At 59.4% G+C, this 20,282-nt stretch overlaps 2 protein-coding genes across 3 annotated transcripts; both read right to left on the reverse strand.

Moving 5' to 3' along the window:
* Window positions 1-6,219: 6,219 nt before the first annotated feature.
* GALR3 (galanin receptor 3) lies at window positions 6,220-9,572 on the reverse strand. The gene is made up of 4 exons (XM_027594323.2): window positions 9,269-9,572; window positions 8,014-8,391; window positions 6,607-7,390; window positions 6,220-6,510 (listed from the first exon to the last, which is right to left on the reverse strand). Exons 2-4 carry the CDS (start codon window positions 8,370-8,372, stop codon window positions 6,220-6,222), a joined length of 1,434 nt encoding a protein of 477 aa, XP_027450124.1. The 5' UTR covers window positions 8,373-8,391; window positions 9,269-9,572.
* A 3,534-nt stretch (window positions 9,573-13,106) lies between these two features.
* On the reverse strand, window positions 13,107-19,839 carry GCAT (glycine C-acetyltransferase). Of its 2 annotated transcripts, XM_027593847.1 has the most exons (9): window positions 19,567-19,839; window positions 17,954-18,084; window positions 16,574-16,675; window positions 15,753-15,899; window positions 15,066-15,220; window positions 14,846-14,928; window positions 14,480-14,651; window positions 13,710-13,831; window positions 13,107-13,427 (listed from the first exon to the last, which is right to left on the reverse strand). In XM_027593847.1, exons 1-9 carry the CDS (start codon window positions 19,760-19,762, stop codon window positions 13,276-13,278), a joined length of 1,260 nt encoding a protein of 419 aa, XP_027449648.1. In that variant the 5' UTR covers window positions 19,763-19,839; the 3' UTR covers window positions 13,107-13,275. The 2 variants fall into 2 exon arrangements, with proteins under 2 accessions (XP_027449648.1, XP_027449647.1); XM_027593846.1 differs by lacking the exon at window positions 16,574-16,675 and having other exon boundaries at window positions 19,567-19,827.
* Between the last annotated feature and the right edge of the window lie 443 nt (window positions 19,840-20,282).

Genomic DNA, 20,282 nt, shown 5'->3' on the forward strand with positions numbered 1-20,282 from the left:
AGTTGGGGGGTGGAGGGAGCAGGAGGAGGGGAGGAGGCAGGGCTGGCCGGAAGAAAAAGAAATCCACCTCCGTTGATTTCACCTTCTGGGTAGGGTCCTTTGCTCTAGCCCTCACATTTCATTCCTGTTAGAAGCCCGTATTGAACACTGGCTGTGCTCTAGGTGGGAGTATGGCTGTGAACAGAGGACAGAATCCCTGGCAAAGAGTGGTGAGTGCTTAGGGAAGAATGTTCCCAAGTTCTCACAACCATCCTTCCAGATAACTAGCCTCGCTGCTTTTGATAGCAGAGAAAATGCAGGTTTGCCGGGGTGACCCAACTGGGCAGCTGGGCTGGAACCCGGATCCACCCCCAAAGCTCATGCTGTTCCCACCACGCCTGAAATTAGAGCCTTCCCCAAAGCAGAGTTTCCTAAAACTGAGGGGGATGACATTTGCCGAGTTCCTACAGGTGCCAAGCAGGCACCTACAAGGTGCCACTTGTATAAAGGCCCTTTATACAAGTCCTTTGCTTTGGTGCTTGGGATAAAATGTTAGGTAGCCAGCATACTGCCGCCGCCTTTTTATGGATGCAGAAAACTGAGGCTCAGAGAGAGAAAGTAACTTGCTTGAGGTCAGAGAGCTGGTGTGTGAGGCCCAGCCCAGGGCTAACGTAATCTCTGCCGAGGTTTCCAAAGTGCCAGTGTCCACCAGTGTCCCCTAGGACACAGTCGGTAGGAAGTAAGTGCTGGACTTTACTGAGTGAACATCTCTGTTTCCTTGACCAGGCTCAGGTGCGGGGAGAGTCTGGCCCTTTTCTTGCCGAGCACATGACACAGTGGGCTTGGTGGACAAAGCTGCCACATGATCACTAGCGGTCAGAGAAAGGACAGTCCGAGCTGGTGAGCCTAGAGTGATCCTTGCTGATCTTGGGCAGTTGCCTCCACTATTACAAGCCTCCCAGGGTGGTGGGAGAGCTGGGCAGGGGGAGGGAATTGCGTGAGCCAGGCCTGGAGGCTGGAGGACAGGCGGGGAGCTGGTGGTGGGACCAGGAGACTGTGGAAAGTGCTGGGCCCAGGGGGGTGAGAGGTTGGCCAGAGAGGGAGGTGGGGCGAGGCTGCAGAGGTCCTGAGGTCTGAAGATTTGCCTGGTGGCAGAAACCACGTGAGGCAGGCTGTCACCTCCACCCTAGAGGTCAGGTGCTTTCTTACCCAGAGGAGGCACCAAGAGCTCCAGGGAAAAGCCCCTCTGAGAGAAAGCCACTATCCCTACCAGTGCTGCCTGCTTCCCAGACCACTTCAGATGCTGAGCCCAAGGCCGGCTTAGGGGGTCAGGAAGCTGGTCTGATGCCCGGGCGATCCCAGTGAAGTCCCCGGCTCACCCCCAGTTCTGGGTCCCAAAGGGAACGACAGCCCCGACCCCCTGATGCTGGCTCTCAAGCGAACACGGAGTGCATCAGGCAGATCTGATCGAGTCCCTTTCCACATAAGGAACCAGGCTCACGGAAGCAAGAGTCCTTCCCAAAGCCCCAGCCCAGGGGCCAGAGTGTTCTCTTGTCCCTGTGACTGGCCCATGCCACCCTGGTGGCTTTCTCCCACTCTGGAAGCCTGGGAGGATGGCACGAGGCACACACAGCAGCACCTGGCCGCCGGCTCGCCCTGAGGGGCAGAGGTGGGTAAGTGACGCCACTCCTGCAACGTCACACAGAGTCGGCAGCAGCCGGGGAGCGACCCAGGGCGGTTTGCCTCGAATGGAGCCTGGCTCTGACAGAGCTCAGCTCTGCAAGCCCCTGAGGCACAGAGAGCTCAGGGACGTGAGGCGCGGGAGCCAGGGTTCAAACCTGACCCTGGGGCTCAAGGTCCGTGCCCTGACCTCTGCCCCGACCACCACTCTGTGTTGACGCCGCACATCCATCAAACCCTCGGGCCGGGGCCCTCCCCAGCATCCCAGGGACTCTAAGCTGGCGCCCTCTGCACCCCCCTCCTCCTGCTTCAGTATCACCCCTACACAGAGCCTGAGCCACTACGTGGCATCAAGCAGATGCCCCAGTAAATCAGAGTCTTGGCCACTTAAGCCAGAAGCCATCCCCCCGCCTCCCCGCCAGCTTGTTCCTCTTGGCCTCGTGCCTTCTTGGATCCCACCGGCAGCTCACAAATGAGCCCTGCGTCAGGGCCGAGGCGCTGGTGTTCATAACAGGAAGTCTCGGGGTGGTTAATTGGTATTTATGTCCCCAGGTACACACCTCGAAGTTGATGGATGATGCCTTCCTGCCAGCCTGAGGCAGCGTGAGGGGCTGAGCGGCTGTGCCAGGGCCCTCCCCTCGCTCACCCTGCCCAGAACTGAGTGTCAGCCCCCGCTACCATTGTTACACACTTTGGCACATTCAACTTCCTCCCTCTGCTCCAACCAACTCCTTCCTGCCTCTTCTCCCTAAAGACCGTGGAACTGAGACCAGACAGACCCGAGGTAGATCCAACTCTGTTTTGGGCTAGCTCTGTGATCTTGGGCAAGTTACTTAATCTCTCAGAGCCTCAGTTTCTCCATCTCCAAGCTCTAAAGCGGGTGAGACACATTCCAGGGCCAAGCACAAGGCCTGGGTGTAGCAGGTGCCCTGTGGACACTCCCCACCGTGCCCCCCAGCCCCCTCATTCTCAGCGTGTTCCCCCCAAACCTGTGCCCCCTGCCACCTCCAGTAGCCCAAGCCAGAAGTCTGGGATGTCAGCTGGGACGCCCCCTAACATTTTGTCACACAGTTCCAGTTACTGTACCTTGTCTATCCACACATCCCCACACACTATCAACGTCTTAGATGCCTTCGTCTCTCCAGATACTCCCACCATCCTCCTAACTGGTGTCCCTTCCCCACCCCCATCTCATTCTGCCCTCCTCCCCAGGAAAACCTGCTTAGCCGCCAGAAAGTTCCCTAAAGAGGGAATCTGGTAAGTTTACTCTTTTATTTACAACCTTTCAGTGGCTCACTGTTGCCCTCAGGGCAAAATACGGCCTCAGTTTCAGAGAGGATTTACGGAACCCTTTGCAACTGTCCCCAACACTCCCACCTCACTTCCTGCTGGGGCTTCCCCGTACCTGTCACAGGCCCTCGGCCCACCATGCTGTTCCTGACTCCAGATGGCCTGTGCCCATGTTCTTCCACCGTTCCCTTCCCCATCTGCCCTGATTAACTCCCACTTTAGGACTTGGCTTGGGCACCAGCTCTTCCAGGAAGTCTTCCCTGCCTGCCCAAGCTGGGTTAGGGCCTTCTGGGCTCCTCCAACCCCCCATGCTTCTGCCTTTTCTTCCTGCAGAAGAACTCTGCCTAGTAAGTGCTCAAGCGTGTGCGCTGCAGGCCCCTCCCTAAGAGGTTTGCACAAACAGGAGGATGAGAGGGCTGCAGAATTCAGACCTCCTTCCAACTCAACTCCTGCCGGGACCCCCAGGTTGCCCCAGGCCCAGCCTGAGATCCTGCAGGGGGCTCAGTTTGGGTGGATTCTCCTGGGCCTCGGAGAATGGCCAGAGCTCATTCAGCCTCTCCTCCAGCCCCCAGTGCCTGCCTGTGGCCCTACAGGACCCACAGCTCTCTCCAAACCAAAGTACTATGACCATCTGCTCTTCCAAGCATTTCATTAGCCCCCCGAAGCCGACTCAGGGGCCTCTGAGGCCGAGCCCAAGCCCAGCAGCAGGCCATCAATCTTCCTGCCAAATCCATGGCAAAAGAGTTTCCCAGCCCCAGGCCAGGCCCTTGGTAGCGGCTTTCCTGGCCAAAGGCTCGTGGAGCAGCCTCTGCCTTGGCATCTCCAGCCCAGCCTCTACATAGCCATGCTGGGGGCTTCCTAGCCACACATTTGACGGGGCCCATCCTGCAAACCTTCAGGGGCATCACCACCTGCCTCAAGGATGAGGTTCCTGCTCCCCAGCTGGCCCAGGAGGCCATGTGACCTCACTGCACCCACCTTCCTGGCCTCCCCAGACGTCACCCCTCCTCCCCCGGCTTGCTTCAGCTGCACCAGCCCCCTATTGCTCCTGCCTGTACCCCACCTTGGCACAGGCTGCTGCTCCACCTGGCAGGCCCTTCTCACCTTCGCCAGGAAAACGCATATTAACTGTCACCTCTGGGACTCCTGCTTGGATTGCCCAGGAAGGCAGGAGTTTCCTTCTCTGTGCCCTTCAGAACTGCATGTTCTCCTGTTCTGGCCTCACCACACGGTGCTGTCTTTCCTGCTTTTGGTGTCTGGCTGTCCAGCTAGACTGAGGAGCTCCTGGCAGACAGGGACCAGGTCAGACTCAGGCCCTCTCTGTGTTCCCCTCACGGCATAGCTTAAGGCAGGCACCCAAATGCCTGGGGGGTAAAGGAAAGAAGGAAGGGAAGGGTCGTCTCCCTCTTCGTGTATCAAATACCTGTTGTGTGCCGACTCTGGTCCAGGCTATACTGTCGTCCATTAGTCAGAGCCTCCAGTGGGCCAAAGAGACTCACTTCAGAAGCAGGAGGCCCTGGAGTCCAGCCAGGGGCCTGGGCTATACCACTGTCCCTCTGCCAGTTGCGCAGAGACCCCAGGCCACTGAGGAAGCCTCCCCCTGACCCACACCCCCGCCCCAGGCCTGGGGTTTCCTGCAGGTTCAAACCGGCTCTGCGCCTCCCTGGCTAGGTGATCTTGTCTCTTCCCTGTCCCAGATGGAGGCTGTTCCCAGTCAGGCACTTGTCCCTGCTCACAGAGCTGACTGAGGAGCCGCAGCCAGCTGGGTGGCTGCCCAAGCACCGCATAAACAACCCCCCCCCAGAGACGTTGTTCCCCATTCTACTTTGCAGGCACTCACCAGTGTCGTGTGGCAAACTTTGACAGGTGGTCTTAGATGTTTTCCCGTGCTGCCTGGCCTGCCATGGGAGCCCTCTGTGAGGCCCAGGTAGGATCCCAGCTCTGGCCAAGCTACCTCATCTCCTGGAGCCTCAGTTTCCAATTCTGAAAATGGAGGTAGTGTCTCTTGTCTGCGAGGTGTGAGTGACGGCCACGGGGAGGTCGAGGCCATGGTGGGGGGAGGCGGTGCTGCAGAAGCGGGCAGCTTCGCACCCCTGCCATCCGGGAAACTCTCCCACTGCCGTGGCCTGAGCCAGCCATGGGAACCTTGGCAGAGACGCGGCAGAGAGAACACCAGGCCTCGGGTCAGGCCCCCGTGCTGGGCTCTCAAAGCAGTCACTTCCCCCAACTGGTCTCAGCCTCCCCCTGTGAAGAGTGACTGACACTCTGACCCCTGGGTCTGGGGCAGGTGGCAGGCAGTGAGCAGGACTCAGCAGCTGCCTACTGTCGGGGAGGGGCCTTCCCGGGGTGCCCAGCAGCCGGGAGGTGTGCCAGGGAGACAAGGAGGCTGAAAGGTCTCAGGCCTCAGCCTGAGCTCATAAATATTATTGACGTGTGGTGGGGGGAAGGGAGGGAGGGAAATGGGTAGCTCTGCCACCACTGAGATTGATTTATTGGTTAAATAGGAGGTTGCCGCAGCCACGGACTATCCCGCTGTGTGCATGGACAGGGAGGGAGGGGGCTACGGGGCAGCCAGGGCTGCCAGCTGGGACCCGAGTGTGGCTCAGCGTCTCACCTGAGCCAGGAGCACCAAGTGGCTGAAGGAATAATGCAAGGGGTTGGGGTCAGGCAATGGACCTAGGACTGGGTGGCTGGGGGAAGCCCATCTGGACTCGCTGGCCTGAGTAGCTGAACAGAACTGAACAGAACAGGAAGGGGACCGGGAGCTCTCTGAGGTTTCCAGAGCATCCAGTCAAGTGTGGGGAGCTGCCGGTTTAGGGAAGAAGGCTGATGCAGAATCAGGAAGAACCAAGGAAAACCTTGGAAACCATGGAAACTGAGGACAGAGGCCCCAAAGGTGGAGAAGGTGGTTCCAGTGAGCAGAAAAAGTTAAACAGCAGTGGGTTTGAATCCAACTTCTGCCAGACACTAGCTATGTGACCTTGGGCAAATCACTAAAATTTTTATTTAAAGATTTTATTTTTAAATAATCTCTACACTCAGCGGGCTTGAACCCACGACCCCGAGATCGAGAGTCAAACGCTCCATTGACTAAGCCACCCAGGTGCCCCAAATCACTAAGTCTTGGATTCTTGACTTCTACGTCCGTAGAAATGGAACTAATCATATCTATCTTGCAAAGCTGCTTTGATAATTAGATTGAAGAGTGTAGCACCGCATAAGATACACAGTAAACTCTTCATAACTGCTAAATCAGCTTTTAGTGTTACGTTACCCAGGGCACGGCCTGAAAGGGAGAAGGGGCTCGATGAAGGGTGGTGGAGAAAGCAGGGCCTCGAAGGTGCTGATCGAGTTGCAGGGGGTGGGCGGAGGAGCTGCCTTCGTGCCAGACTGGCTATGGCCAGAGTCTGGGGGCTGCCTGAGGGGAGGGGGGGGCGGGCTGCGCTTGGCTGGGTGGACCCAATTTCGCCGCCCAGGGGCGTCCACCGGGCTGGAGCCCCAGCTCAGCCAGTGCGCCTCGGAGGAGTCCTGCCTGGCGCCATCCCCTGGTAGCGTCGTGGCCTGGGGGAAGCGGAGCGACAGACAGAGACGGTCACCCCGCAGAGTGGAGGCGGACGAGGTTCATTCCGGTCCTGGGGCAGACGGGGCCCGTCCAGCCTCTCCGGCGCCGGCGGGTTCTTCCCTCGGATCCCCGCCCCGGCCGCCGCCGCCCGCCGCCAGCCTCCCGCGAGGCCCGGCGTCCCCGGGGCAGCCGGCGGGGCCCGCGGCGGCGGGGCGGACGCGGCGGCGGGCGCCCGGGGGGCAGCGGGAGCGGCGGCGGCGGTGCTGGTGGTGGTGGTGGTGGTGGTGCTGGTGGTGGTGGCGGCGGCGGCGGCCGCAGGGCCACAGGCGGCGGAAGCGCGCGCGGAAGTGGCGCGAGGCGAGCGCGTAGACGAGCGGGTTGAGGCAGGAGTTGGCGTAGGCGAGGCAGTGCGAGGCCAGGCGGCAGGCGTAGGTGGCCGGGCTGAAGGCGAAGCGGCCGAACCAGAAGCAGAGGATGAGCGCGTGGTGCGGGCCCCAGCAGAGGGCGTAGAGCGCGGCCACCGCCAGCATGGCGCGCCCCGCGCGGCCCGTGGCTCTGCGCCGGGCCTCGGCCGCCGCCGCGCCCGCGGGGCCCACGGCGGCCCACAGGAAGCGCAGCGTGCGCGCGTAGGCCAGGCTCACCACGGCCACGGGCAGCAGGTAGCCGGCGGCGAAGGTGGCCACGTCGAGGGCGCGCCGGCGCGCGTCCTCCCAGGCGGGCACGCAGAGCTCCAGCGCGCCGTAGCGCACCGTGCCGTAGTAGCTGAGGTAGGGCGCCGAGAAGAGCGCCGCCAGCAGCCAGACGAGGCCCACGGCGGCGCGGGCGTTGCGCGGCGTGCGCAGGGCCCGCGAGCGCAGCGGGTGCCGCACGGCCAGGTACCTGCGGGCGGGCGCCGGGTCAGCGCGGCAGGCGGGAGGCCGGGCGACCGGCCCCCGCGCCTCGCGCCCCCCGCCCCCCGAGTGGACGCTGCGCCGGCACCTGCGGGCCCGCGCGGCCTGGCCCTCCGCGTCTGGCGACCTGCCTCGCGGGGTGGCGGCGCGGGTGAAGGGCAGTAACCCGCCAAGCGCTTAGAGCAGTGCCTGGCAGCTAGCAAGGCTGGGTTCGAGGCTTGGAGGGAAGGGACTTGCCCAAGGTCATCAAGCTAGAGGGGGAGCCTAGATTGGACCCCACGTTTGGAACGCCGAAAACAGGTATGACCATAGCCTGGGCTGGGTGTGGGCGGTAATAAAATAACTGATGATTTCATTGATGTGTTCTTTCTGCCATTCGTGTCACACTTACGGAGCACCTACTACCTAAGACACAGCTCACAGTGGAGTTGGGGGGAGGGCAGGATGGTCCCCTGGAGCACGCTCTGAGACTGGCTGGTGGTGGCCGGCGGGAAGAGCGGTTCCTTCTCTCCCTCGCATCTCCCTCCTTGGTCCCCCCGCCCCCTTACTGAGGAATCTGTTCAGGTCTTCCCTCCCCAGCCCAGACCCAGCCAGATCCCAGGCACAGCGCACCTGTCCACCGAGACGGCGGCCAGTGTGAAGCTGCTGGCGTACATGGTGAGGTAGATGAGCAGGTGCACAGCCTTACAAACGAGGGCCCCAAAGAGCCAGGCGTCCAGTGTGTAGATGGCGGCCTGGAAGGGCACGCAGCACAGGATGAAGCATAGGTCGGCCACCGCTAGGTTGAGGATGAATAGATCCGTAGTGCTACCGGGCTCCTGCCAGGCACCGGGGCTGGGCTGCAACAGCACGGCCAGCACCAGCCCATTGCCCACTGTGCCCAGCAGGAAGATGAGGGCGAACACCACAGGCACTGCCACAGCCCCCACGCTCCCGGGGCTGTCTAGCGAGATGTTCTGCGCATCAGCCATCTCCCCATCCAATGGGCACCTGAGGAAAAGAAGCTGGAGTCCTCAGACAGGAGCCCCCGGCTCTGGTTACTTGAACCGGGGGTCTCGATCCAGGCCCCTAGCCTGGGCCTGGCCAGGTCTCCTGGGCAGGGAGCGGGGGATGGAGGCAGGAGTGGGGAGACAGCCAAAAGTTATCCCTGAGATCCACCTGTGTAAGCCTGGCACAATCGCATACATGTTGGAGGTGGGTTTCTCAGTTTCCTAGGGAACACCCCCATGAAAGATGATTAGGTGATGGACACCTCCCGGCAGAATGGGGTGAGGACATGGCAGATGGGGGAGGGGCAAGCGCAACCCAAGTTGCTGATAGATCTACCTCACTTCTCCAAGGGGGTTTGAAGCTCAGGGAAGAGTCTGGGGCATGGGTCAAAGTCAGCAAAACCCGGGTGATATCCCTGAGTCATCTTAAAGTCCAGTTTAGGGAAAGCCCCACACAGTGGCACAGCTGGGAAAACCATATAGGTCACTGCCCCCTTTTCGCACAAGAGGAAACTGAGGCTCAGAGAGGGGACATGGGAGGCTAATATCACACTTTTGAGTGGCAGACCTGGGGCCGTTGCCACCCTGGTACCCTGACTCCCAGGCTGGAGTGCTCGGCTGACAGCCTGTAACAGGTGGTGCTTCTGCCATGTGCAAGTATATGTGTGTGCATTTATGCACGCTGGGCCCACTCTCACCCTTGCCCCACCCATCGCCCATCTGGGCTACTACCTGTGGATCCCCCTGCATGCCTGGAACCTCTGACACATGAAGGGCATGGGGAGGGGCAGGCAGGGTGGATGGAAGAAAGGCAATATCTGCACCCCCAACCCCAGCATGCAGCAAGCCCCCTGAAGCTCAGGAAGGGCAACACCCACCTCAACTCTGGGCACCAGGCCCCGCTTGATCCTGGGTGAACCGGCCAGACTGAGGCTGCCTCTTGGTTCAGTGGCTGCCCGTTGGTGCCTCCCTGAAGGTGCAGGTCTTCCTCCTGCTTCTCCCTCTTCTCCTTTACGGCACCTCCTCTGCTGAGCCAGACTTGAGCGCTCCCTCCAGAGTAGCCACTGGCCACCTCCTCCTTGGTCCCTGATTTCCCCCGGGTGGCATGCTTTTCTGCCTGGTTCTTTTCTGCCTCCCTGCGTTGCTTCTGCCTCTTTCTGCAGCGAGTAACCCATTGATCTCGCTCTCTGAGATTCGCTTTAGAGTTAACCCCTCCATGCCCAGGGCCGAGCCCATTCCTGGCACTCCCGCCTCCCGCCTAATGACTCACTCCCTGTCTTCCCTTTCTCTGCTCCAAGTAGGGCTCTAATCCAAGCTCAGAAAGGATTCCTCATCTTGAATGGGGTTCTGCTCCAAGTAGGGCTCTAATCCAAGCTCAGAAAGGATTCCTCATCTTGAATGGGGTGTCCTAGGCTAAGAAACCACAATCTGAGTCTCTTTTTTGGAGACCAGACAGGACTCCTCCCCCAGTCCCTGAGAATTCTGGGGCCCATTAAATTTCCTAAGCTTGTTCCAGAGGTTCAGTCTGGCTGGAGATGGGAGGGTTTTTGTGCCCATCCAAAGAGTTTGGCTTTAGCCTGAGGGCAATGGGGAACTAGTGAAAGTTTTAGAGCAGGGCCACGGTCTGCCCATTTAGTTTGTAGTTGGTTTATTTTGGCCTGGGGTGAAAAGGATGGACAGAAGCGGAGTGATTTAATGATTGACCCGTTAGGAGCCTCTTGTTCGGGCAAAAGCCAGAGGTTAATCAATCGGTCTTGGTGAATGGCTGTATGATTCAGTCATGCATGGGGTTCTAGCCTGGAACTCTTGGAGAAGTGGGCCACATGGCCAAATGCTTCCAGAGGCTTAGAAAGACTAGTCGGGGATGGGGGGGGGAGTGAGGTACCCTGGATTTCATAATAGTGAGGTTGTTGATAAACTGAACAAGTGTACTGGAGGCAAAAGAGTCTGCAATGAGTTTAGGGAGAGAAGAGATGGTAGAGACTACATGTGGTCTTTCTAGAAGCTGGGAGGTTGGGGGGAATGTTAATAGGAAGTCTGTGAAAGGGGAGAAAATAGTTTGAGGGGACACTGATAGAGCCAGGACTTGCATTCAAGGCCCAAAGAGCTGGGGAAGAGACTCCCCAGGACTAGCTCTTCCCAGACCGCTGGGATTTTCCTGAGTGCTCAGAGGTATTTCTTGAAAGCCTGATGCCACTTGCTCCAGATGCAGAGCATCCCCCAATTTTTGGAAATAATTCACTAAACAGGGACGCCTGGGTGGCTCAGTCGGTTAAGCGTCTGCCTTCAGCTCAGGTCATGATCCGGGGGTCCTGGGATGGAGCCCCAGCTCCTCCCTGCTCAGCGGGGAGCCTGCTTCTCCCTCTGCCTGCCGCTCCCCCTGCTTGTGCGCTCTTTCTGACAAATAAATAAAATCTTAAAAAAAATATTCACTAAACAGAAGATACCAGGAATCATGCCTAGACTGTCCTGAATTCAGAGCTATCAGAATTGAATTAAGGAATTAGAATGGTAGAAGGTGAAGTGCAGAATTGCAGGATTCTAGCCCCAGTGCACTGGGGTTTTAGAATCCTTGACTGTCAAAGGTCTACAACCACCCTGAATTCTGAAAGTCCCTGAGATCCCTGACACACTATCCTCTCTCCTTTTGGAAGCCTCCAGCCCAAAAGGCTCCGCCTGGCCCAGGACAAGGCTCCGGATGCACTGCTACAGAACTAGGGCAAGAGCTTGAAGCAGGGCAAGGCTGAGCCGCTGATAACGACAGAGGGAAGGAGGGAGGGCGGGAGGACCGAGACAACCACAGAGGACCAGCGTGGGGCAGGCAGGAAGAACGCGCTGTCAAGGCCTAGGCCCGAGCCCCAGCGCGTCCCTGGCACCACCTCTTCCTCTTGCTCCAGGAGGCCGCAGCCTTGAACCCGGAGCCCGGCGCAGAGGACATGGACCGCGCGCCGTGGGAGCGGTCTTTGGAGGTGGAGGTGCAGCTGATCCGTGGCCGGCCCTCCTGTCCTGCACGGCTCTAAGGCTGTCGCGGACGTCGGGCCACTACCAGTACGCGTACAATCCCAGCACGTGCGCCCAGAGGTACCGCTGCGCCTGCTGCCGCTTCCTACCGGCCCTTCTGGATGCCGGCGGATGGGAGCCGGTGCAGCGCCGCACGCCGAGCCGCGAGCTGACCGACGGCGTGGCGCGCTACCGCGGCAATGCAGCTGCCTACGCCGGCCGCCGGGGGGCGCAACGCCAGCCGCGGCGCGCGGGAGCCACGGGAAGGGCCGGCGCGTGCTCTGAGCCACGGGCGGGTGGACCTGGGCCCGGCTTTCTGGCCCCGCCGGACAGGCCACAGCTACTGCTGTAATGCGTTGCCCGGTGGCTGCTTGTGGCCACCCCGTGTAACCCGCCGGCCTACGCAGATCGCGCACGTCGGGCTGCGGGCTGGTGCCAGGCCGTATGCACTCGCTGCTGCAGCAGTGCACCTGCGCCAGGTACACTACCCCGCGTGGCAGCGTCTCGCAAGAATTCGCGCCGCTGCTGTGGCCAAGGCAGTCCTCTTCCCTGGGCTGCCATCTCCCAGCACCTGGAGCTCCTGGACCCCAGCCTCAAGCTCTTCCAGACCACAAGCTAGGATTCCCAGAATCCCAGAGTTAGGATCCCTGCAGCTCTCCCAGACCGTCCATCCGGACATCCAGACTAAGGGCAGGGCTGGGGGGTCGAGGGGGTCCTAGTTCCCTGTTGTGAACGAGGAAGGGCCCTTTCATCCTCCCTGCCCTACCTCCAGCGAGGTACGAGCTTCCCGAGGCCATGCCACGTTGAGGGGGGAGCTGCGGTGAATCAGAACCTATCCCGCCTGGCCCCCGGCCCCGGGCCCATAGCGCTGAGTGGGGAGGGCAATGAAGAGACAAGGACCAGGGACAGCGACTGTGGGAAGGGGGCTGTCATCGTGTCCACTAGGGGAGCAGCGAGCCCTTGCTGGGGACAAGTGTGGATGGGGCCTTGGCAGCAGCAAATCAGCTCTCCCGAGAGCCTTGCAGGCCGGCTGCCTAGCTGACTCCAAGACCTGGATTCTGGAGCGGACGCCGCGATAGCAGCCGGAGCCTGAGCTCGCTGCGCCCCCTGGCGGCTGATCAGCAGGCCAGTCGGCCTTGCAATGAGCCGGATGGAAGGACCCCAGTAATACCAATGTAACATCCACTCTTGGTACGGTGCGGGAAACTGAGGCACACACAGGTGAATGGGCCTGCCCAAGACCACAGAGTCAGGGGCAAAGTGGGCTAAAATACATGGTTCCAGACTGTCAGGGGCCTTTCCAATAGTGACCTACGTTCTTTCCTTTGGGGCCTGACTCCTCTGCCTCTCCATCCACACATGGGTTTGGGTGCCCAGCCCCTCCTTATCTGGGCAGCTGTAAGCCACCCTCTGGATGGGGAGCAGAAAGCGAGGTGTTCTCCGGAGGCTGAAGAGTAAGTGGGGTGGGGTGGGTGGGAGAGGACCCGCAGGGTTGGTGCGTAGCTGATCCTCTCTAGCAGCACAGAATCCAGTTGTGCCACATGGGGGGCCCCTGCCTACATTATCCCCACTGCGTGGGTCTCATCTTAACCTGGGGTAGGTGGTCAGCTCTGATCTACTCAGGAGCCTGCCCTCAGAGCCCCAGCTCCTGCCTGATTCTTCAACTGGTCACAGGACTGGGCCTGCCTGGAGAGAATAAAGCACACCAACATGTCAGCCCGTTTCCACACTTATTGCTTAGCACTCTCAACCACAAACACAGGCCTTGCCCCAGCCCAGCCCCAGGACTTTGACAGGGCTCAGAGTCTCTGGCCTGGGCTGACAAAAGGGCCCTTTTGTCAATGTGGAGGGAGGGGGACCTTGGCTCTGCTTGTCACCAGCCAGGTCAGGGTAGTGCCCCATGCAGCCGCCCCACCTCCACGAAGGCCTCCACACAGCGGTCGATGTCCTCCTCACTGTGTACTGCTGAGATCTGCACCCGGATCCGGGCCTTGCCCCTGGGGACCACTGGATAGCTGAACCCGATGACAAAGATGCCTGATAAGGTAGAAAGCGTCAACCTGGGGCTCACCAAAGCCAGATAGCCTTTCGGAGACATGACACATGGTTCCTACTCCCCTGCGGGTCACAGAGGGCAAGGGAGGTGCCCAAGGTCTCACAGACATGAGACTGAGTGATGGCCTGGGATTTTCAGCTTGGACAGACAGCTGGTCTAAAGGGGGCAGTAGGGTGAAGGTATGGGGGAGCATTCACAGTATAGGGGTTCCCTCTTTTCTCTGAGGACCCATAACCGGTCCCCCCTTGTCCCAGCTTCCTTACCTCTCTTTAGCATGTCATCTGCCATGCAAGAAGCCAGCCGAGCATCACCCAGCATCACAGGGCAGATAGGGTGACTGGCTCCCAAGATGGTGAAGCCAGCAGCCTCCATCTTACTGCGGAAACTGTGGGCACAAGCTGGGTGTCACAGGTAGCCGGGGGCTGTGGAGTGTTCACACCCACTCCTGATGAGCACACGATCCAAGATCTGTGCCCAAGTCTGCAGGATGGACCAACGGAGACAGATGCAGACCCAGAGAGGCAGATGGGGAGCCGGGCAAAGGAACCGGCAGACCAAAACAGAGCGTGAGAAGACAGGATAGGGGCGCCTGGGTGGCTCAGTCGTTAAGCGTCTCCCTTCAGCTCAGGTCATGATCCCAGGGTCCTGGGATCAAGCCCCACATCAGGCTCCCTGCTCGGCGGGAAGCCTGCTTCTCCCTCTCCCACTCCCCCCTGTGTTCCCCCCGCCCCTGTCAAACAAGTAAATAAAATCTTAAAAAAAAAAAAAAAGACAAGACAGGATAATGCAAGATGGGGAGACACAAGGTCATTGACAGATAAATGTACCAGGAAATGGAAGGAAGAGGCAGAGACAGAGAAGAGGGAGGTGGGTGGGCAGGCAGCCCTTGATTAAAAGGACCGAGTCCCAGTGCAATCTGCTGGGAGCATGGTGTGGGCAGAGGCAGAACCCGTAGGCCTGGGCGGGCACACCGGGGACAGGCCCCTACCAGCTCCCCCACCCCAGCCTGCCCCACCCCTGCCAGGGACCGCACCGCTGGGTCTTGGCTGCCATAGTCTGGACAATGGCATTGCTCTCCATGAGCAGGTCCAGGGCCTTGGAGGCACAGCCAACGACAGCAGGTGGCAGGCTGTTGGAGAAGAGGTAGGGCCGGGAGCGCTGCCGTAGCAGGGACACCAGGGGCCCGGGCCCCGTCGTGTAGCCCCCTGAGGACAAGGACAGAGGTGAGGGTGGGAGTCAGAGGCCAGGGGCCAGAGTCTACCCCGAGCCCCCCCCGAGAGGACAGTCCATGCTACCCTCTTCCGTGTGGTCCCAGGTCGCCCCTCTGCACCTGCCCTGAGACCTCTCCAGGGCCCTCCCTGTGGATAAGGGGACCCCAGGGCCATGACCCTGCAGGTACCTGAGGCTCCACCCAGTGCCTTCCCCAGTGTGGAGTTGATGACGGTGACCTGGTCCATCACACCCAGCAGCTCATCCGTGCCCCTGCAAGGGAAGCTACCTCTGCCACCACTGGCTTCCTGAGTGCCCAGGGATCATGGGTTGGGTGAGGGGCTGGCGTCCTGGTTTCCCACCCACCCTCAGAAGCCCGACCCAAGGCCCTAGGTGATGTATGGTCCCACCGTCCTGTGGCCCCCAAGAAGCCAGTAGCATGGCATTCATCCACAAAGACCAGGGCACCATATCGAGAGGCAAGGTGGCAGATCTCCCGCAGGGGCGCGATGTCGCCGTCCATGGAAAAGGCCCCATCAGTGGCCACCAAGCGCAGTCGATGCTTCTGCAGGGAAGCCATGGGCAGGTGATGGCTGGTGTCCCAAGTTGGGCCAATCCTCCCATTCTCTATGCTGCTTGGGGCTCTAAGAGCTTACCTTGCTCAGGGTCTGGCACAGAGGTGAGCACATAAGCCTTACTGTGTTGGGGCTGGAACATCCTGCCCCTCATCTGTGCCTCCCTGAGCCTTGCCCACCTCTTCCAGTGGGCAAGTGAAAACAGCTCAGTCTCCCCTGTGAGAGGGAGGGTGGGGTGGGGCCACTTCTATCCCGAAGCTCATCCCACCTTTATGCCCAGCAGGCCCTGCCACACATAAGGTGATTGCTAAAAGTCAAGGCAGCCTGGACAACGGGATAAAGCCTTGGGGTGGAGGGATTTGGGTTCAGCTCTTGGCTGTTTCAAACTTTCATGTTCTTTGTCTGCGAGTGCTAAGTTGGTCCCTCCAAGCCTCAGTTCATTCAGCAGTGCCGAGGCTGAGCATAAGCCCGGTTCTTGCCTCTGGAACCCTTGGGCCTCACCCCACCCGGGCCTCACCCCACCTGGGCCTCCTGCAGCTTGGCCTCCAAGTCAGCCATGTCCAGGTGGCAGTAACAGTACTTATGGGCCTTGCACAGACGGATGCCATCGATGATGGAGGCATGGTTCAGCTCGTCCGACAGGACTGCGTCCTGTGGGGTCAGCAGGGCCTGGAAGAAGGCAGTCGGAGTAGAGCTATTGCCCAACCACCTAGGGGGTTCTCTCTCCCCATGTCTACCTGAGTCAAAATGTCACTGCCATCCGGCGCATTCGTCTGGGCAGGGAGGCATGGAGCCCCCATTTGCCTCTATCTGGGTCCCCAGGGCCCCAGGTCTGGGCTGGACCAGGGCCCAGCTCCTGGGAGAGCAGGTGAGAACATGTTTGGCGAGTACCTGGCCCCGGCTATCTCTGGCCTCCCCACTGATGGAGGTTATCTCCCCAGTGCCCCGGAAGCTGGTCCCTTGCAGGTCCCAGGATTCCTCCTGGAGCACCTACTTGTCCCAACCTTAGCCTCCATAAGAAATGGGCACTAGAGGGCGCCTGGGTGGCTCAGTTGGTTGAGCGACTGCCTTCGGCTCAGGTCATGATCCTGGAGTCCCGGGATCCAGTCCCACCTCGGGCTTCCTGCTCAGCAGGGAGTCCGCTTCTCCCTCTGACCCTCTTCCCTCTCGTGCTCTCTATCTCTCATTCTCTCTCTCTCTGAAATAAATAAATAAAATCTTTAAAAAAAAAAAAAGAAGAAACGGGCACTAGAGCCTCTAGGCGCGGCACTGACATCCCGCCGGGTGCTCCTCACTGCTCGCCCCCGAGCCTTCCACAGCCGAGCAGTCCCCTCTCCCCACACCTCAAAGAGGCCAGTGTTGGCATCAAAACAGCTAGGGTACAGGATGGCATCCTCCCGCTGGTGGAAGTGGGCTATCTTTGCTTCCAGATCCTTGTGGATGCTCTAAAGAAACAGAGTGAAACAAGTGTTAATGCCTGCAGGGTCGCCCGAAACAAGTCCTGGGGACAGAGGCTTTAGAGGGTCACAGACTCATCACAGAAGGCCTACAGCCTTGGCCTCTCCCTTTATTATTATTATTTTTTTTAAGATTTTTATTTATTTATTTGACAGAGAGAGACACAGCGAGAGAGGGAACACAAGCAGGGGGAGTGGGAGAGGGGGAAGCAGGTCTCCCGCTGAGCAGGGAGCCCGATGCGGGGCTCGATCCCAGGACCCTGGGATCATGACCCGAGCCGAAGGCAGACGCTTAACGACTGAGCCACCCAGGTGCCCCACTGGCCTCTCCCTTCTGTCTTCATCACAAGAGTTCCCCCAGAGTCAACAGGAACCTGGCAGATGGTTCTCACTGAGGAATCAGGGGCTCGCTCGGTGTCCCTTCCTGGTTGGACCTTCGTTTGTAACGGGGAGACCCCACTGAGGGGTCCCAATGAGGAATTATGGGTGATGATGGCAAGGGAAGCTGTCTTCCCGACATCAAACTAAGTGCCTTTTTTGGTTGCTTAATGGCAAAGAAAAGGATTACGTAGGTTCCTTTGGGCCTCAAATTCTTATATTTGAAAGCTGTCCGGTCAGGGTGAGGGTTTTGTCGGAAAGTGCCCTGGCTGGGGGTTAGGAGTCCTGCTTCTGACATTCATTTCGCCGTCCCTTTTCTGAGAAGATGGGTAGTAATAATCACAAGTAGTCAGGAGCCAAGCCACCTGGGTTAAACTTTTATCATAAGAGGCGGTGTGCCCTAGAGTAAGTCACTTAATTTCTCCGGGCTTCGGCATCCTCATCTCTGTGACAGAGACAAGAACAGCACCCATCACTTATGACTGTTAGGAGCATTAATAAGTTAATATTTGTAATGTTCTTAATATAGTACCTGGTACACAGTAAGCACTGTAAGTTTCATATGTGTATGTTTATTTTGTAACATTCACACAATAAAATAATCGACATTTATTGAGCACTTCTATGTGCCAGGCACTGTTCTAAGCATTTTTGCATGCAGGTGGGGGAAAGGAATGCTCTGAGAGGAAGAGTTTCTTTTGCAACACAACAGAAGCCTGAACCGGCCTTTCTGGTGGGTAGCTCTAGGCTAGGAGTGGGCCCACGGCCCTGGGATGAGCTGAGCTGGCTAAACCAGCCCTGTTGACTGTGGGAAGCAGGCAACTGGGGTCGGTGCCCAACGCTGGGGACAAGGCAGCCCCCCCAAACCCCACAACAGCCTCTGTGTACCTGGGTCCCACAGATGAAGCGGGTAGAGCTAAGGCCGGCTCCAAACTCCTCCAGGGCCTGCAGACCTGCCTGGATCACCTCGGGGTGGCTGCTCAGGCCCAGGTAGTTGTTGGCACAGAAGTTAAGGATTCCTGAGGTGGAGGATGGTATGGAGACAGCAGCTCAGGGCAAGAAAGGGCCTGGAAAAGCGCCAGTGCCAGGCCCTGGGGACTTAGAGAGACAACAACCCTGGATTCACCCTTGAGAAGGCAACACCCACACAGTATGACCCACTCTGGGGCAGAGGTCAGGATGGGGGAACTAGGGGCCCCTAGGAGGTACTGAATCCGACAGCTACAGGAGAGGGAGGGTCAGGAAAGGACCTTCAGAGTGGTGCCTTGAAGGATAAGAAGTTTAGACTGGCTCTGAATCACATTCTACCCATTGAGGAATGTAGCCCTACCTCACAGGTTTCTCCTGTCCCTGAAGACTACCAGCAACCCCTCATGCGGGCCTTGGCTCCCTTGTGGGTCAAAGAGAGCTGGCTCGGGTGCCCACCGTGGTCCTCAGACTCCACACAGTTGACTTTGCTGCCTGGTACAGAATCACGTGCCTCAAGTGTGTGGATGTGGGGGGTTTCTCTGAGACCTCAACTCCTGACTTATAAAGGGCAAAGTGAACACAGCTGACGTGAGGGGGAAACTGAGTCCTGTAAAGGGCAAAAGCAAGATGAGAACCTGTCTCCTCATTTCCCATCTTTTGACCTGCTCCAAGCTTCCCCCAGGCGAGGGTGGGGAGGGAGGCAGAGATTTTTGGGGACCTCGGTTTACAAATGAGTACAACAGCCCCAAGGATCCCAGGCCTATTTCCTGAGCAGAAGGCGGGTTTGGGAGCCTGTTTATAACCAGCACCACCTGGGGCCCCGCACAGACAAGACAGGTGGTGACCACTGGTTACACAGGCATGAGGAAGGCCCAGTGGACCAATTCATGGTGTGACCCCTGCAGCAGCTGGTGGGCCCTTGCTCGCTGTGACTCTGGCCAGCAAGTTAGCTTCTCTGACCCGTTAGCTGACCTTCCAGCTCCAATATACAGGAGGACCCGGACCAAAGCCCAGTTCTGCCTGCCGCTAGCAGGGGCTTTTGGGCAAGCCATTTCACATCTCTGAGCCTCAGCTTCTTTGTCTGTACAATGGGAGTAGTTATTCCCGCGTTTGGAGGTTTGCAGGAGACCACGTGCAGCAGGTGGTGGAGTCCTGCACAAGAAGCAGCTCCAGAAATGCAGGGCTTCTCGCCGCCGCCTCCCACCACCCTTCCCTGAAGCGGCCCGGTGGGAGCCAGCTGGGTGTCTCTCTTTTTCTCTCACGTTCTCACAGGACCGGGTGTCACTCCAGCCCTACCCTCTGAGTCAAGAAGGTGCTCAGCAGCAAATCACCTCCCTCCGTGGAAACAGGTTTAACAGGTTACAGTTAACCCTGGGAAGCCGTAAAGTCAGCCTGATGGATTGGGAAAGGGGCCAGCGGCTACGCGTGCAGATACTCCCACCCGCCCCCTGCCCACCATTCCAGCGCAGGCCCGGAACTAGGGTCTTCGAACACCCGGCCAGGTCCGACAACTCCCGGGAGGGGGGAGTTACCTCCGGAGACGCCGTCCACGTGGATGCGCGGCCCCTGACGGGACGTAATGACCCGCTCGCTCTTCCAGGTGCCAGCCTCGCGGATCGCTTCCAGCTCCTCCTCCAGGACGCCACGCAGCTGGGTCAGCGCCGACTGCGCGCGGCGGCCGCGGGGGACTGCGGACAAAGCAGCGTGGAGCACGCGACCGGCCCACATGGTGCCCACCGTCACCCGAGCGCTCCGGCCGGCCCAAGGGCAGTGCGCACGGCGGCCGCCGCCGGGTCCCGTGGGCCGGGGGAGGGCTGGGGGGGCGGGCCACGGCAGCCAATCGGAGCGAGAGGGGCGGGGAGGCGGGCCCAGCGGTGGGTGGGCGGGGCCTGGCGGAACCCGCAGAGGATGAAAACGGATTGGTGTCTAAGTTGAGACTGGAGCGCTCCGCGTAGGGGAAGGGGTGGCGACCCGGCGGAGGGTGGCGCGTCCCAGGGCCCAGCCCCGCAGACCCCCACACCCCCACACCCCCACCCTACTCCTATCCCCTGCCTACACACCCAGCGCTCGGAACGAAAGGGGGTGCACCCTGGAGCCCAAAGAGGCAAGACCCTAGAAGCAGGCAGAGGCACGCTCTGTACCCTTCAGCCCCGTTTCCCGGAACCGTCCTCCATTCGCAGGTGCAAACGCCCCCAGGATTTCACCCCAGCCTGCCTGCCCGATTGCTCCGCATTCACCTCCAGCCTTA

Source organism: Zalophus californianus, chromosome 9 (assembly GCF_009762305.2).
Source record: "Zalophus californianus isolate mZalCal1 chromosome 9, mZalCal1.pri.v2, whole genome shotgun sequence".
NCBI lineage: Eukaryota > Metazoa > Chordata > Mammalia > Carnivora > Otariidae > Zalophus > Zalophus californianus.